This window comes from Lepidochelys kempii, chromosome 2 (assembly GCF_965140265.1).
Source record: "Lepidochelys kempii isolate rLepKem1 chromosome 2, rLepKem1.hap2, whole genome shotgun sequence".
In the NCBI taxonomy this organism is placed as follows: domain Eukaryota; kingdom Metazoa; phylum Chordata; order Testudines; family Cheloniidae; genus Lepidochelys; species Lepidochelys kempii.
Genome location: NC_133257.1, coordinates 252,527,876 through 252,545,374, shown reverse-complemented (window position 1 = coordinate 252,545,374; position 17,499 = coordinate 252,527,876). Strand labels below are relative to the sequence as shown.

At 41.0% G+C, this 17,499-nt stretch overlaps 1 protein-coding gene across 5 annotated transcripts in view; it reads right to left on the bottom strand.

The window, feature by feature from the left end:
* Positions 1-637: 637 nt before the first annotated feature.
* PAXIP1 (PAX interacting protein 1) overlaps positions 638-17,499 on the bottom strand; it is a 94,647-nt gene continuing 77,785 nt past the window's right edge. For 3 of the 5 annotated variants that reach the window (XM_073334579.1, XM_073334575.1, XM_073334576.1), the window contains 6 exons: positions 17,308-17,476; positions 12,801-12,901; positions 10,960-11,094; positions 10,792-10,867; positions 2,534-2,593; positions 638-1,717 (listed from right to left, as the gene is read on the bottom strand). In XM_073334579.1, coding sequence (XP_073190680.1) covers positions 1,701-1,717; positions 2,534-2,593; positions 10,792-10,867; positions 10,960-11,094; positions 12,801-12,901; positions 17,308-17,476 — 558 coding nt within the window. In that variant the 3' untranslated portion in view covers positions 638-1,700. Of the gene's footprint in view, positions 1,718-2,533; positions 2,594-10,791; positions 10,885-10,959; positions 11,095-12,800; positions 12,902-17,307; positions 17,477-17,499 lie in introns of those variants that run through there. The other 2 variants (XM_073334577.1, XM_073334578.1) reach the window with 2 other exon arrangements.

Sequence of the window (17,499 nt, the reverse complement as noted above, 5' to 3'; positions counted from 1 at the left end):
TGATAGATATTTTCCATGGTGGTAAGAACCTAGGACAACAAGGCTGTTTCCTTAAATATCTTCACACTTAACTCTCAGATTCTAGAAGAGTGCAGTGTACCAACATTCACTGCTTTCTTAATAGTTTCAGAGCTCTTACTGACAATGTCCACATGCCCAAGAGTGAGACTCTGCAGAGGCAATTCTCAATGAAGAATCAATATTTATTTTGAATGATACATGTTTCAACAACAACAAAAAAATTTCAATAGATATCACTAGAACTGGCAAAAAAGTCATGAAAATTTTTAGCAAAATTTTTAACTCAATTTTATCCAGCTCTAAGATCAGCAGTAAACAGACTGTATAGTTTGAAAATGTCATGTTCTATAGCAACCCCAGGGAGGAGCAAAAAATGGTTAAGAAATCACATCAGAGTGCAGGACTCCAGTTCAGCAAGGTACTTAACCATATGCCTAACTTTAAACATTCCCAGAAGGGAAGCAACAGAGGTCAAATACCACAGATTTTATGTATTCCCTAATAAAGGAGTACTTGTGGCACCTTAGAGACTAACAAATTTATCTGAGGATAAGCTTTTGTGAGCTACAGCTCACTTCATCAGAGTGAGCTGTAGCTCACGAAAGCTTATGCTCAAATAAATTTGTTAGTCTCTAAGGTGCCACAAGTACTCCTTTTCTTTTTGCAGATACAGACTAACATGGCTGCTACTCTGAAACCCATGTATTATCTAAAACACAAAGTACGTAGTTTTAAATTAAATAGTATTTGCTTCACCAGCAAGCACAAACTCTTCGGGGGAGAGGTAAACATAACTGCTTGTTGATTAAGCAAAATATAGGTGCTCTCAGACTTATCTATTTGCTGATTAGGAATCTAAAGCAATAAATAAGATGTAATGGCATGTGTATTGCAAGAACAGTTCACTTTTGATAAAATAAAAGTGAAAAAATTGAGATTTTAAAAAATATTTCATAAAATTGATTATACAGAAGAAAGTTATCACAACAGAGTTAAGAGTGTGGGCTGTAGTCACTCCCTCCTCCAAGTTTATAAATGTGTTCCTTCCAACACATTTATACACTTACAAGAATTTCCCTTTTATTTACCTGGCTTTCATATATTTACATACCCCAAAAAATAAACTTAATCTTACACCACTTGGAAAAATGATTCACTTTCTTTTACCGGAGTGCCATAACTGCACAATATTTAAAAAAACACCACTAAAATTTAGAGTAAAACACTTATAGTACATTTATTTAAAACTTGGGAAAAATACCAATATAAAAGAAAATAGAGTAAGAAATAAAGTACAAAACATTTTCAGTCTTCAAATCCATAACTTAAGAGACAGCAAGCCCTTTTTATTTTTATTTTCACATCCAAATTTTCCTGTAGGTTGAAGTACCATAGTTAAAATGTTTAAAAACTAGCAAACTAATTATATCTAAAATGGGATCCTTTAAAACAGTAGTATAATACAAAACATAGTAAATTATGTTTTTCTCATAATAAAATTACACATCCTAAAAAAGATGCAGTTTATTTTTGCTTTCCTGCTTTGAACTGCTCATCATCCCAAGGAACACAGCTGGAAAACAGCACTCACAGGAAGTATTAGTTACTTTACACAGTGGCTGGAACAGCTAGATTTAATGCTCCAAGGACTCCAAAGCAATAAGGCATTTTACTATCCATCAAGTAAATTTATATGTAAGTTTGTTAAGGGAACACAACTTTGAAAAATCAGTGCAGAAAACATTTACATAAAACATTAACTCAAAGTATACTACTTGCTTTTCTTAGGTGAATATTACTGATAGCTACAGGGTTTACAACATTCTGGACTAATGAGCTATTTGCTACTTCTAGAAACCACTGACATAACATTAAGCAAAAGTATAAATTCTATGTTCAATCTAATTTTTTTTTAATGTTCAGAGTAATCTTTTCTAGAATATACTTCAAACAAGCCACAAATTTTTAGGATTCCCCCCCCCCCCACACCAATCAATTACATCGTATTTATGTAGTACCTTCTTTATCCATCTTTGATACATTATTGCAATCCAAAAATGTTTAGTTTCAGTAATCCAGATAAAATCTGACATTTTAAAATTAATTATTCAGATCACTCCCCAACTCACCTACCCTAAAGTGTTCTCTGCTTTGGGGCATCCGAAGTAATCTGTTAGGTACTGGGAAAACAGCAAGTATGTTTTCCACAAATGCACCCAAGTCTTAAATTCAAGACAAAGCAGGCAGTGTCTAGATAGGTCTAACTGTGCAAAAAGGGAGGAGGATGAATATGACGGAGGAGATTACACATATGAGTGATTGTAATGCCTTCTGTGACTGGAAAAAAGTCACCACATTCATTCCACTTTAAATTGAACCTACATCTCCAGAAACCACAGACTAACGTTGTAACTTACCTTGTCTCCTAGTATATAAATACATTTAGTAAAACCACAGAACCTTTCCCAACAATCACTGAAGCATTTCTTGGTTTTCATATAAAAAGGATATGATTCATAATCCAGTGTTTGAGTAAGTACTCCAGTCAGAACAAACTCAGCATTATGGACATCTAGAAATATTAAAAAAAAGATTAATATACTACAGAGAGAGCCTTCTTCATTCTACATCACAAGGAGCATGGGGGAATCAGCTGAGATATGTCCACTGACAGACCTAGAATTGAACACTGAAGAACTGGAAGATGGGCATTCTCTTAGGATTGTTTTACTGTGACCATATTTCCTCTACCAGTGCAACACAGCTGAAGTCTACTGACTTGGCCTATCTGCTTGACCACTTGCCTGAAACGGACCCTGATCCTGCGCAAAGTTCTGTTTGAGAAAAACCCTGTAAATCACTGAAGCACCCCAGGAGTGCAGTCCTGTCAGTGAAGCACTACAGGAGCACACAGGGAGAGGGGTCTGTCCACACGGAGTTCAGTGCAGGATCAAAGCTTTGATTAGGAAGGTGTTGTTTTTTTCTTTTGTCTGAAGCGTGATTACTGTTGGTTATTGCACTGGGTCTGTATTTGTGGCTACTGCATGTAGACGTTCAAGTACTGTCTGTGTGGATCCCGCTATTGGTGTTTGGGCATCTCATGCACGCAGGTTCAGAAAGTTTGGCCACCAGTGTCAACTGGGTCCACACATGCAGCCTGCATGTCCCAGTTTCCCAAACCCAAGGGCATAAAAGGGAGTGCAGCCCCAACTGCCATTCAGTTCCCTCTGACTGCCTATGGCAGCGAGTTGAAACTGCCTACAGTCCTCCCTGCTACACACAGCAGAGTCAGAACGTCTCTGTTTGTCCCCTCTCCAGCGCAGGATTAGTTTGTGTTCTTCTGTCCTATTGACAAATTTATTTTCTTCAGATCCTTCAGGATTGGTATCAAGGCAATTCCCCCACCTCACACCAAACACAGACCCAAGTGTTTAAGCCCTGCCCTTCAATGATGGCATCATATCTGTCTATGCAATGGATTCTCACCCTGTGGGTCTTAGGGGGACACATCTCAATGGGTGCTCCACTCTCGGTGTACTTGTGCCCCCGTGCCTTTGATCGGAGATTTCTCATAGCAGTGTCTGTTCGGCCTGCACATGTACTACGTTGGGGTGGCTCCGGAGCCACACGTGGCTCTTCAGAAGTTAATATGCGGCTCCTTGGATAGGCACCGACTCCGGGGCTGGAGCTACAGGCGCCAACTTGTCAATGTGCCGGGGGGGGGGTGTGTGCTCACTGCTCAACCCTGGCTCTGCCACAGGCCCTGCCCCCACTCCACCCCTTCCCGCCCCCTCCCTTGAGCCTGCCATGCCCTCGCTCCTTCCCCTACCCCCCCCCCCGAGCCTCCTGCATGCCACAAAACAGCTAATCAGGATGTGCGGGTGGGCGCTGATCTGCGGGGCTGCTGGTGGGCAGGAGGCGCTGGGAGCGGGGTGGGGGGCTGCTGATTTATTACTAAAAAGAAGAGGAGGATTTGTGGCACCTTAGAGACTAACAAATGTATTTGAGCATAAGCTTTCGTGAGCTACAGCTCACTTCACTGGATGCAGCTGTAGCTCACGAAAGCTTATGCTCAAATAAATTTGTTAGTCTGTATTCGCAAAAAGAAAAGGAGGACTTGTGGCACCTTAGAGACTAACATGGCTGCTACTCTGAAACCTGATTTATTACAGTGGCTCTTTGGTAATGTACATTGGTAAATTCAGGCTCAGGTTGGTCATCCCTGCGCTACGTCATCTCATGCTCCACACCGCATGCAGCATGCAATGCTGTGCAGAACTGCCCTCAGTTCCTTCTCTGCTGTGAAGCTCCACAGCACACAGCTCCAAAGCAGAGGGGAAGGAGGGCGAACAGTGAAGCACCTGTAGGGAAACACCTCTCAAAGAGCCAGTTACTGCACTGAGTAATCATTTCTTCTTCTCGTTTGAGTAGTGTCTCCGTCTGTGCTCCATTCTAGGCGACTATGAGCCTTCCCCTTAAGGGGGGGGGCTTCAGAGTTAAGTCCATATTGAATAAAGTAATAAAGCTAAACACAGCAGAGATGACATAACTGTGGATAGTGGAGGGGCACAATTGAAAGGCTTTGGGAGGGGCAGGTGATCTCCCCACGTGTTGCCTCTGCTTCCACTCCCTGACTCACCTCAGAAGGTGGTCTACAAAGCTGGCAGTGGGAAGTGCTTGCACTCCAGCAGCAGGGATGGAGAAGCAGCCCCGTACACCGAGGGGAAAGGAGCTCAGCCTGCAGCCAGTCACCCTGCTTCTTATTCCCTCCCCACGCTGCATGGACAGACGAGTGCAGCCACCAGGGGAGCTGCTGCTGCTTTGCTGCTGGGCGCCCCAACAAATCAGGGCAGGAGGGGAATGACACATGACCCCGCATGCCCGCCCCTCCACGCGTCACCTCTGAAACACAGCACCAGAAGCAGAGTTGTGAGGTTTCGCATAGTGCTCAGCAAAGGCATGTACAGGGGTCAAAGTTGCAGTGCTACATTTTCAGTAATGGGAACATTCTTCAAAAAGGCTTAGATAGACCACACAGAATGAGTACGCATGTCCAAGGCTGCTTGGAAATTGCAAGATTGATAGCAACAACTAAAACAGCCGGATATCCATTTGGAAAGCCTTGAGACTGCAGACCTTTCTGATCTGTCTGCAATTGAGACAAACAATTTGGGACACTTTCTGAAAGATCTAGTCCCATCAAGACAGAAGGCCAGGGCTCTTCTCACTCTTAGAAATTTGGGGAGAAACTGTCATGTGACTATCTTTGAAAAATAAAGTGAAAGGGGGAGTATGCCATAAGGGCCTCTATTTCCCCAACTCGTCGAGCTGACGTGATGGCTACCAAGAATGCCATTTTCATTGATAAATGGAGAAGTGTACATGTAGCCACTGGTTTGAACAGAGCTCTCATAAGACATTTAAGAACCAAGCTAAGGTCCCAAATTGGAGTAGGGTTATTGACTTGCGGAAAGAGATTTTGGAATCCCCTGAGGAATCTCACTATAATTGGGTAAGCAAGCATGGAATAATCCTTTATTGGGTAGTGGAAGGCTGTGATGACCGTAGCTAGACCCTACTGGAGCTCAGCAACAAACCCAAGTTTGTTTGTTTTTTTAAAACTTTCAGGATGTATTCCAGTGTATCTGACAGCAATGAGGTTACTAGTGGAAAGGTCACACAAAGCAGTGATATTCTGTCCATTTCTGCAAGTGAGTGTAGCACCCTGACTGCTTCCTGCTGCGTAACTGTACTCTTTGTACTCCCTCCGAACAGGTTGTCTCTGAACCTGTGAACAATAGACTAGCCATGCTTTGAGACAAAGAACTTAAGAGATTGGGACAAAGGATCTTCTCATGTTCTTGGGAGATAAGATAAAGAATGGTCCGGAGAATGATTGGTGAGCAAGCGGCCAGCTGTATGAGGTAAGAAAACCATGTTTGTCTGGGCCATGTCTGTCTGGAACTCTTAGAATAACTCTGCCTTTGTCCTTTTCATCTTCAGCAGAATTTTGGATATTAGAGGAGTCAGAGGGAAGGCATACAACAGACCTGATGTCCACTGAAGGTGAAAGGATTGGTGACCCTGCCTGCCTCTGGAGAGAAACTGAGCACATTTCTTGTTTCTGGCCATGGCGAACAGGTCTATCCAAAGGATGCCCCATTGCCAAAATATGTGGTGAAATGCAGTGGAATCTATTTCTCACTTATGGTTCTGAGAAAAGTACTTGCTGAGTGTATCCACAGTCACAATCTGAGCACCTGGAAGGTAAGCTGCTGTGATGGTTAAAATAGAACATGCCTGATATGTTGTCCATCATGACCTTTATGTGTTTGCCCTGATCAATGGTAGAAATTGGATACATGCATATGATGTCCCTGAACTCTAGGAGGTTGATGTGAAGAGAGGCCTCCTGAGAGGTCCACCTGCCCTGGGCTATGTGGGTGTCCAGATGTGCTCCCCAACCTAACAGGGATGCATCGGTCGTTATAACAATAATTGAGGAATGGCAGGCAAAAAGGACTGCTGTGCAGACGTTGTGAGATTCCTTCAACAAAGGTGGGTATGGAAAATAATGTGGTTAGTCTGGGTCTGCCTGGTGAATAAACAGTCCTGAGCCACCCTTAAAGGCAATGCATTCACAGTCTTACATGGTCTATAAATGAAAATGTCAGCTGCTATATGTCTCAACAGCTGTAGACAGTTCTTGACTGGAGTCTGTGGGCTGATCTGGATTGTGCTATGTTGGATAGGGCCATGAATCTGTGCATTGGGAGGTAGGCTCTTGCTGCTATTGAATCAAAATAAGCTCCTATGAATTCTAACCCTTGTACAGATCAAGGACTTGTGAATGTTCAATTGTAGGCGCAGCTCAAGGAAGAGGTCCATGGCCTTGCAAGTAGCCAGTGAAGTTTTGTTATGAGAACAACCTTTCAGAAGCCAATCATCTAGGTAAGGGAACACCAGAATTCCTTGTCTGCGGAGGTGTGCTACTACTACTGATGTAACCTTTGGGGCAGATGAGAGACCAAAAGGGAACCCTGCTCTGAAAGTGGTCCTGACCAACAGTAAAACATAGGAATCTTTTGTGAAACAGGTGGATTGCTATATGGAAATATGCGCCCTGAAGGTTGAGGACTCAGACTCAATCCCCTTGGTCCAGAGATGGCATTACTGCTACAAGTGTCACCATTTTGAAATTCTGTGCCTTCACAAATATGTTGAGTTGCCTTACATCTAGGATGGGTTTCCAACTGCTATTATTATTTTTGGAACCAGGAAGAACCTGGAATAAAAACCCTTCCCTCTGTGCTGCATGAGAACAGGCTCTATAGCACCCAAGAGTAGGAGAGCGTCTTTCTTATCTTAGAAGGGGCTCACGAGAGGGTTACCTGAAGAGGGATGGGGAAGGGGGATTGGCAGGAGGAAGAAAAGTGACCTCGACTGGAGTACTTGATGGAGATGATTTCCAAAACCCACTTGTCTGTAGCGATAGACTCCCAAGCCTGCAGGAAGTGGTAAAGGCAGTCTCTGAAGGGAGGAATGCAGGTGAATCATTGCAGTTGGTATGAATGGGGATAGGAGCTCAGTACCTTGACAACCCTGTCAAAACTGGTTTTCAAGGTGGAAGGGAGGTCAAAGGTTGGGAAATGGGTACTTTTCTCTCCTCTAGAACTTCTGTCTCTTGTGTTGAGGTTTATATGATCTCTGGGAGCTTGAAAATTGGACAGGGCAGGATCTCTGCACTGTGTGGGACTTACTAAACTTGTGGGTAGGTATATAAATCCCCCTAAAACACGAAGTCCTAGAGTCATTTAAACATGTGCAGAGATGTGTCTGCCCTGTCAGCAGTTTAGTGCCTTCAAACGGGAGGTCTTTGACCATATTGTGGACCTCCGGAAATCCGGAGAGCTGCAGCCAGGAGGCCCTCTTCATAACTACCGCTGTAGAAACGGAACGAGCGGCACTATCAGCAGCGTCAACAGAGGCCTGCAGAAATGTTCTGGCAAGAAGCTGGCCTTCTGCAATAGTTGCTTGGAACTCCTCTTTGTTCTGTTGGCAGATGCTCAGGAAAGGAATTCAGCTTGGTATAATTTGTATAGTTGTATTTTGCCATCAATTGCTGGCGGTTGGCTATTCTGAACTGTAAAGTAGCTGACAAACAAGATTTTCTACTGAACAAGTTGAAACTCTTATGATTTCTATCATAGAGCAGACATTTAGTGTGGTGCTGCCTTCTGTGTGTGCATTAACCACCTTGACCACCAGGGAGTTAGGAGAGGGATATGAAAATAAAGATTCTGAATACTTACAGGGGACATAATATTTCTTATCCACTCTCTTGCACATGGATGGAATTGTGCACAGGGTGTGCCAGATAACCTTTGCAGGGTCTAGGAAACCTCATTAACAGGCAGGGCCATGTGGGCCGATTAAGCTGTATGAAGGATGTCAAGCAGCTTATGATATGGCTCTTTAACCTCCTCATGAGGGATCTTCAAAGAATCCACGAGTCTCTTGATAAGGTTCTGGAACTGCCTAAAATTGTCAGCCAGGGATGGTGGAGGTGGCTTAACAGCTTCATCCGGGGATTAAGGAGAGATGTTGGCTGGTGGAAAGACCTCTTCATTAGCCCTAGCTTCCTGTTCCTCAAAGGCTTCTTCCTGAGGTTCTGGTCTCCCAGAGAGAGAGAGAGAGAGGGTGATGAAGGCTATCTATCTCTCTGACAGGTGGTACTTGAGGCCCTAGAGAATTGCTGATGGTAGGCCACTTAGGGGCCCAGTATGGCCAATGGGGTGGTGCATATGGCATGGGTGGAGGCATCCATGGGAGCTTCTATCAGAGAGATGGTGGCTGTGGACATCTCTCATGAATGTGATTAAATTCCTTAGAGGCCTCTGGAAAAGTGCCTTTAAGGGTGGAGAGGGCAGCCTTGGACAGATATTTGAGAGACCGAGGCAAGATCATCATCAGAATCCTCCTTTTCCAGATCACTCTGGAGTGGTGGAGCACTGGAAGAAACAGAAGGTAAAACTGTCTGTACTGGACGGGTGTCAGGAGAGCTGCAGGTCGTTGGTACTGAGAGCAGATCAGAGTCAAACAATGGTGAGTCAGGCATCTTGGAAACAGCGAGGTCTTGGGGAAAACAAAACTTTTGCAGTACCGAGAGTGTTGTCAGTACCACGTCCATGGCCTGAGCCAAAGTAATGGTGGCTGAGGGAGTTGCGGGGACTATGTGTCTCAAATGCTCTGAGGTGAGTCCAGATGGAGCCTGAGCGAGTACCAAGTGAGAAGAGGTAGAATTCTTCTTGCTGCCTTGCTTCCCTGACTGTACCAATGGCCTACTGGAGCCCGACGATCCGGAGTCTTTAGGCTTAACCGTGTCCTTGGTACTTGAGAAACCAGCAGCCTAGTGGATGCCAGGTTGGAGACCAATGGGTGCTGAACTAGCTGGTGTCCTTGGCCACCAAGACTTCTCTGAGGTAGATTCCATTCCTGGAGAACTCAAAGCACTATCTTTGGAAGACTGAGAGGAATCGTGGGTTCTCCTCTTAGATGGGAGACAGTAGAGGTAGCCCACTTATTCAGACACCAGCATATAGCAAGGTGCAGCGAGGTTCAGAGGCTGGGTGCAGCAAGTTCTCCATCATGAGGAGCTGAAATTTGATCCTGTTTTTTCTGGCTCTAGATTTTAATGCCAGGCAGAAGTTGCACTTTTGGGATATATGAGATTCCCTACGGCAATGGATGCACTAGGAGTGTCTCTCACTCACTAGCACTGCCTCCCGGCATGATAGGCAGCATTTGAAATCAGGATAACCAGGCATGCCCATAATATATATCTTTCTAGTTGTTGTTAATGTGTAGTTATATATGAATAACTACACACTAACAACAACTATTATAAGAGCTATGGGGTCCCAGTTGAGGTAAACATCAACATGGACGGCTGCTAAGGCTCTGTCTCAGACCAAGGCAGTTAAGAAGAAACTGAGGGTGGTTCGCGCACAGAGTGCTATATAACCACGGTGTGGAGCATAAGACTGGGTAACATACATGCACAGGCCAAATGGGCACTTATCTGAAATCTCGAAACGTGCAGAAGGAGCAAGCACACCTAGAATAAAGTACCCAGAGGGACACTACTTGAAGAAAAATTGATTACTCTGCCTTGGAGACACTGACAACTTCAAAATCACATTTCCATCTGAAAATGCTGTACCTACTATTTAAATTATGAAGATTTTAGGAGATATACCGAGATCAGAAAATAAACCTAAAACAGAGAAAGATATGCAGTTTGTGCATTTGTTGCTAGTCAACTGCATTTTCTGTCTTATGAATTGGTATGATGACATTACTCAAGCACTACCAAGTTGGCAAGGACTAACATGCAGTCTTTTTGGTCCTGGAAGAGTATTCTGCAGTAGCAGAGCTGAAACTGAAAGGCAGCAGAAAATTTGCACATAAAGGTGGCAGGAAGGAGAAGGTAGGGGTCTGACCTATTGGGGGACAGTAATGGGTCTACTCAAGCATCAGCAGGTGAACAGGAAAACCCCTATATATTCTATTTTATAACCGAGGACATAATATTAAAAAGGTGCTTCGTCATATTTGATTTTTTTTTTTTTTAAGTAGACAGTATTCCTTTAGCTGCATTTTAATCTAGGACTGTTCCCAGTAATAGGTGCATGTACTTAAACAAACAATGAAAAATAAATACAGTCAACAAATTTATGATTTGGAATTCTATTAGTAGTTCACACGTACCTATGCCTCTGGCAAAATATTCTCGACATAAGTGAAGATCATTTTCACAGGATATCAAGATTATCGCTGACAAACTCTACATTAAAAAAAATACTAAATATGAGTTCAAATAAGAGAACAATATATTTTATACATAATAGTTAGAAAGCCAAGCGATACTGTACTCACTTTGTTCTGTTTGTGTTCCATAAGTTTTCGAAAAGAAGGTTGTTTGGATAATACTTTCCCTCCTGCACATTCCACAATTGCCTTCATGGTGGAAAGACTAGGACAAATTCCAGGCGTAATGTAAAAATATTTTCCCTAAAAACAAACAATGTTTTAAAAAACATACACATACACCTATCAATAAGATGTAAAAAAAGGGGAAAGTAAAGAATACAACTTTTGATCCTTTAGCACCTGATGTGTTGTATAGTGCTGACATCCACTATAATGCAAGGGTCATTTTGTAAATTATGAAGCAGATCTTCAGCTGGTGTAAACTGTCACAGCTCCATTAAGAGCTATGACAATTTACATGAGATAAAGATCTGCCCCTATTTACCTAAAATCTTTCTGTGACACTTACAATAATGACCATAAAACCTTCAAATGGTAAATATTTTCTGAATGAATATTAAACAGCAATTAGGTAAGGATGTAAAAAGAAACACCCTATTTCAACCGTGTGGTTGCCCAATGGCTTGCAAAAGGACTTCTACAAAGAAAAGTTAAGTCTTATTGCCCAATTTATAACCACTAAATTTCTATTTCTATCTAATTTCTGTATCTAGCTATCTAATTTCACAGACAATTTCTTACTGTCCAATTTATAACCACTAATTTCTATTGTCTGCCAACAAAACTACAACTAGCTTTCTGCCTGCTTGAGAATCTTAATACAGGGGATCATATACAGTGTATTTTATCTGTTCCTACTTGCTAGAGGGAAGATGTGTTCTTGCCCTCTGAACTGGTGAAGAGATGCTATTTTAACTTTTGATCCTCCAGCCAACTTTACTTGCAGAAAAAAACTGAAGTTTTACATTATTTTTGGCTTCTGAATTTCTGACTGAAGTATGCCAGGTGCAAAAGGTTTTATGCTAGATCCCTCACGAGTTATTTTGACATGCCGAAAGTGACAGATTAAAAAAAAAATGTCTAGGTAAATTGGTCTCTGTTAAAACAACACTTCCACTCCAAATCTCAAATTGTTTCGTATAATGCACAATCCTGGGGCAAAGTTCAGGAAAGTCATCTTTTAGATGAGATATGTCTCATTATGTATTGCTTTCAGGACAAAGGTGAATGTGTTTTCTTGTTTGCTGTGAAAACACAGCACAGAAAGGCCAACAGAAACAGTTTTTCTTTAAGTATAAGAATAAAACCAACAGTGAATAGATGTAGTGTATTCCAATAGCAATACTATCTGACATATGATTTTAGTAATTTCCAGGTTATTTCATTGTAAGTTTTTACATGAAATATTTAGAAATCTACCCATACAAATATTCTTAGAAGAATCATATCATTCTGCTCTTAACAGGAGTCTGAAAGTGAAGTGATTGTACAGATGAAACTAGTTTGCATATATGTTTTCTATTAAGAAGTCAGACTGCTTTGAAAGATTATGAAACTGCATTACAACTTTGGCTCTAAGTGGAACTTTAATTCAAAGCTAACAATAAAAATATCACACTTGTATCAGCATTGTGCAATAAACATATATATAAGATTGTTTCCCCTATAAGTGCATGTATAAATTTCAGCTATAAATAGCAATAACACATTCTAGAGAGTTCTTTCATTTGGTTTTAGACACCCAAGTTTTTAGCCTTTTGTGTTACTCTGCCTTCTTGCAGAGGAAAGCTGTCTTATTACTTAAGCACATGTTTGGGAAAAGCATTGATAATTATCAGAAAAATGTACTTAAGATTGATCAAATGAGCGACCAAGCATGTTTTGTCCTTTATTGTAGCAATGAAACAAAAAATATGTATTTACGCATGTTATTAAAATGTGTGTACCTTAAAAAGCGGAGCCACTTGTGCTCTCTTTAGAGACTCCTCTAAACTGAAGCAGAAAAGCACCTCAGCTTCTGCATCTCGGAGCATGAAGTTCTGCTCATCTGAAAAAAAAAAAAATATACACATTACAAATGTGACAAAGGAAGAAAAGATGTCAACGTAACTCTTTATCCAGATTCAAACCCTATTTCAAACTTAGTTATAAAAAACTAATGGTAAAAAAAATTAAAAATCTCACTTGTTTTGATGTGACATGAACATAATCCCATTGTTAAGAAAAAGCTGCCTTTTATTGAAGTCAAGCAACTAAAAAATGTTGTACATTTAAAAGTCACGACTCCTGTATAAAATGTGTTTTTATTATTATTTAATTTTACTATTATTGTTGAGGATCAACCAAAATTACTGACTGACAAAAATTCTTAATATTTCTTTATTTTTGTTGCGTTTACTTTGTCCATTTGACAGCATTTTCTATCCTATATGGGCCCCATAATTTCTGTACTGGAGAGCTTCAAGCCACATTAATGCATTTATCCCCATTTATGAAAACAAAGGCACAAAGTGGTTAACTGAGTTGTGCCCAAGTCACAAAGGAAATATGTGACAGCCCATGGAATTGACTCCCAGTCCACAGCCGTAGCCACCTGGCAATCTTTCCATTTGTTTCCCCTGCATAGTCAGTCAGCATTCCCTTTTGCTTGGGCGGGATTTTCTTCCCTCACGTCTCTCACTCACACCCCATCCCTACCCTCATACCAAAACAGGAGAGGGAAATTATTATTATTTTTTTTTTTTAAAAAGCATAGTAAAATCAAAAAGACAGGTAGGGTGACTTGGGATAGATGTTGTACCTGAAAATACATAACTCCTTTTACTACAATCGATTACATTTCAAACTGATAGTCTCCCTTCAGTTCTATACAGTGTGAGAATGTCAACTTCTCCTCACATTTTTTAGTTACACCTTTTAATAGCTTTCTTACAGTTTGTTTTGTTTGATATGGCTGGACAAAGCAAGATAAAACTCTACCTCACGTTTATAAACAAGAAAATATTTACTGCTTATTATCTACAGTTTTAAGTCTTTGCAGTGGTTTGGAAGCAACACCATGTGTTTAACTAACCAAATAAATAAAAAGTTCAAACACATATTATATATATTATACATACACACACACGGTACTGTGAGCTTTTACAGGTAGTCGTCGTACATGTAGGTACCAATGACAAAAGGAAGGATAGAAGAAAGGTGCTGGAAGCCAAATTTAGGCTGGTAGATAAGCAATTGAAGTCCAGGACCTCCATGGTAGCATTTTCTGAAATGCTTCCAGTTCCACGCACAGGGCCACTTAGACAGGCAGAACTGCAGGGTACCAATGTGTGGATGAGACAATGGTGTAGGGAGGAGGGGGTTTAGATTTATTAGGAACTGGGGAAACTTTTGGGAAAGGGGGAGCCTATACAGGAAGGATGGGCTCCACCTGAACCAAAATGGAACCAGATGGCTGGCACTTAAAATTAAAAAGGTCATAGAGCAGTTTTTAAACTAAGGGCTGGGGGAAAGCTGACAGGTGCAGAGAAGTACATGGTTTGGACAGAGACATCCCTATGATGTCTCTAGGATTCTCTATGTCCTAGTAAGGAGGAGAGGATGGAAGATGATAAAATATGGGTAGGATATGATTAGAAACAGTTACATGAAAAAGAGTCCCATTCAATTACAACATGTCATGGCAGACAGCTAAAAAGTGACAAGTTTTTAAAATGCTTACATACCAATACTAGAAGTCTAAATACTAAGATGGGTGAACTAGAGTGCCTCATATTAAATGAGGATATTGATATAAAACAGGCATCACAGAAACTTTGTGGAACCAGGATAACTGATGGGACACACTAATACCAGGGTACAAAATATGTCAGGAGGACAGAACAGGTCGTGCTGGTGGGGAAGTGGCACTGTATGTGGAAAAAAAGGGTAGAATGAAATGAAGTAAAAAAATCTTAAACAAACCAACCTGTCCCATAGAATCTCTATGGATAGTAATTTCATGCTCAAATAAGAAGAATATAGCAGTAGGGATATACTACTGACCATGTGACCAGAATGGTGACAGTGATTCCGAAATGCTCAGGGAGATTAGAGAGGCTATAAAAATAAACTCAATAATAACGGGGGATTTCAACTATCCCCATATTGACTGGGTACATATCACCTCAGGACAGGATGCAGAGATAAAGTTTCTTGACACCTTAAATGACTGCTTCTTGGAGTGACTAGTCCTGGAACCCACAAGAGGAGAGACAATTCTTGATTTAGTCCTCAGTGGAGCACAGGATATGATTCAAGAGGTGAATATAACTAGACCGTTTGATAATAGGACCACAATATAATTAAATTTAACATCCCTGTGGCAGGGAAATCATCACAGCAGCCCAACATGGTAGCATTTAATTTCAGAAAGGGGAACTACATAAAAATGAGTTCTGCGGAAAAGGACCTACGGGTGACAGTGGACGAGAAGCTGGATATGAGTCAACAGTGTGCCCTTGTTGCCAAAAGGCCAATGGCATTTTGGGATGTATAAGTAGGGGCATAGCGAGCAGATCGAGGGACGTGATTGTTCCCCTCTATTCAACACTGGTGAGGCCTCATCTGGAGTACTGTGTCCAGTTTTGGGCCCCACACTACAAGAAGGATGTGGATAAATTGGAGAGAGTCCAGCGAAGGGCAATAAAAATGATTAGGGGTCTGGAACACATGACTTATGAGGAGAGGCTGAGGGAACTGGGATGGTTTAGTCTGCAGAAGAGAAGAATGAGAGGGGATTTGATAGCTGCTTTCAACTACCTGAGAAGTGGTTCCAGAGAGGATGGTTCTAGACTATTCTCAGTGGTAGAAGAGGACAGGACAAGGAGTAATGGTCTCAAGTTGCAGTGGGGGAGGTTTAGGTTGGATATTAGGAAAAACTTTTTCACTAGGAGGGTGGTGAAACACTGAAATGCGTTACCTAGGGAGGTGGTAGAATCTCCTTCCTTAGAAGTTTTTAAGGTCAGGCTTGACAAAGCCCTGGCTGGGATGATTTAATTGGGGATTGGTCCTGCTTTGAGCAGGGGGTTGGACTAGATGACCTCCTGAGGTCCCTTCCAACCTTGATATTCTATGATTCTATGAGGAAGTTAGTGAAACAGCAATTAAAAGGAACAGTGCCAAAAGTGAAATCCTTGCAAGCTGCATGGAGACTTTGTAAAGACACCACAATAGAGACTCAATTTAAATGTATACCCCAAATTTAAAAACGTAGTGAGAGAACCAAAAAAAGTGCCACCGTGGCCAAACAACAAAGTAAAAGAAGCAGTGAGAGGCAAAAAGGCATCCCTTAAAAAGTGGAAATTAAATCTTAGTAAGGAAAATACAAAGGAGCACAAAAGCTCTGGCAAGTGATGTGTAAAAATATAATTAGAAAGGCCAAAAAAGAATTTGAAGAACAGCTAGCCAAAGACTCAAAAAGTAATAGCAAAAAAATTTTTAAGTACATCAGAAGCAGGAAGCCTGCTAAACAACCAGTGGGGCCACTGTACGATCAATATATATACACACAAGCACACACACTTCCAGTCCTAAATGCACTTTTATCCACAAGTGCATTGGACTCAAGCTTTCATCTTTACTTAAGAAAAATTCCTGTTAAGCACACCTCCTAATTTAATTTAATAAAAGAGGTGGATCAACATTAGTTATTTTTTCTTTGTCTACATTACAGTCATGCCTACCAACATAATGCATAAAATGTGCACTTTTGTTTTTGACTGTTTTTCCAAATAAATAAATTAATAAATCCCCTCCCACCCCCCAAAAAAACCCAACCAACCAACCTGGACACCTAAAAAGTAGCAGAAGTGCAAGTGGGTGAAGCACTCGTTAAAATTATGGTTGGCAAAAACAGAAAAGGGAGGGAGGGTTATGAAGGCTTGAAGTAATATTAGTGCATACTATTCTATTTGATAATTCAGAAAGTTTAAAAAATAAGGAATAACGTTATTAAAAGTTAAGAAAAAAGGAACTAGTTTTCTTTCCTTTGGGTAAAGTAATTGGTATTAAACCATGCGTAAAGCTGAACGCAGAGGGCTTTAATTGAAAGAGAAAAAGTTAATAGAAAACCAAAGTGAATTTTGTTCCTGTGATAGCACTAAACCGATAGCAGAACCCTTATTCAACCATGAAATATTTTTAAAAAATTAAACATTTTGTCAGTTCTAAAATACAAAACAGACTGCTAAAGTCTTAGCTGTCAACTATGTGGAGAATTATGTTTGAAGTTTTACATACAATTTATTCATACAATAACTGAATGCCTAATATCACATTCCAAAAAGGCTGTCTAAACAAAGTCAACCACCAAAACATATGTTTTGTTCAAATATAATTACCACCCTTGCATACTTTTTTTTTTTTAAAGTTCAGTTTATCGATAGTGAATGAGTGATTCTAGTATTCACTTACCAACAAATTTCTGGCATTTGAAACACTCTTCTAACCACTCCGGAGTTACTATGTGCTTGACTACTGAAATTGCTGTCAGGAACTTTACAGTACGGGTCACTTTGCTGGCAACTAAATGTGTGCATTTCTGTGCAGATTCTGCTACTTCACCCCCAAGAATGTAGAGTTTCTGAAAGTTAGAATCATAGAATT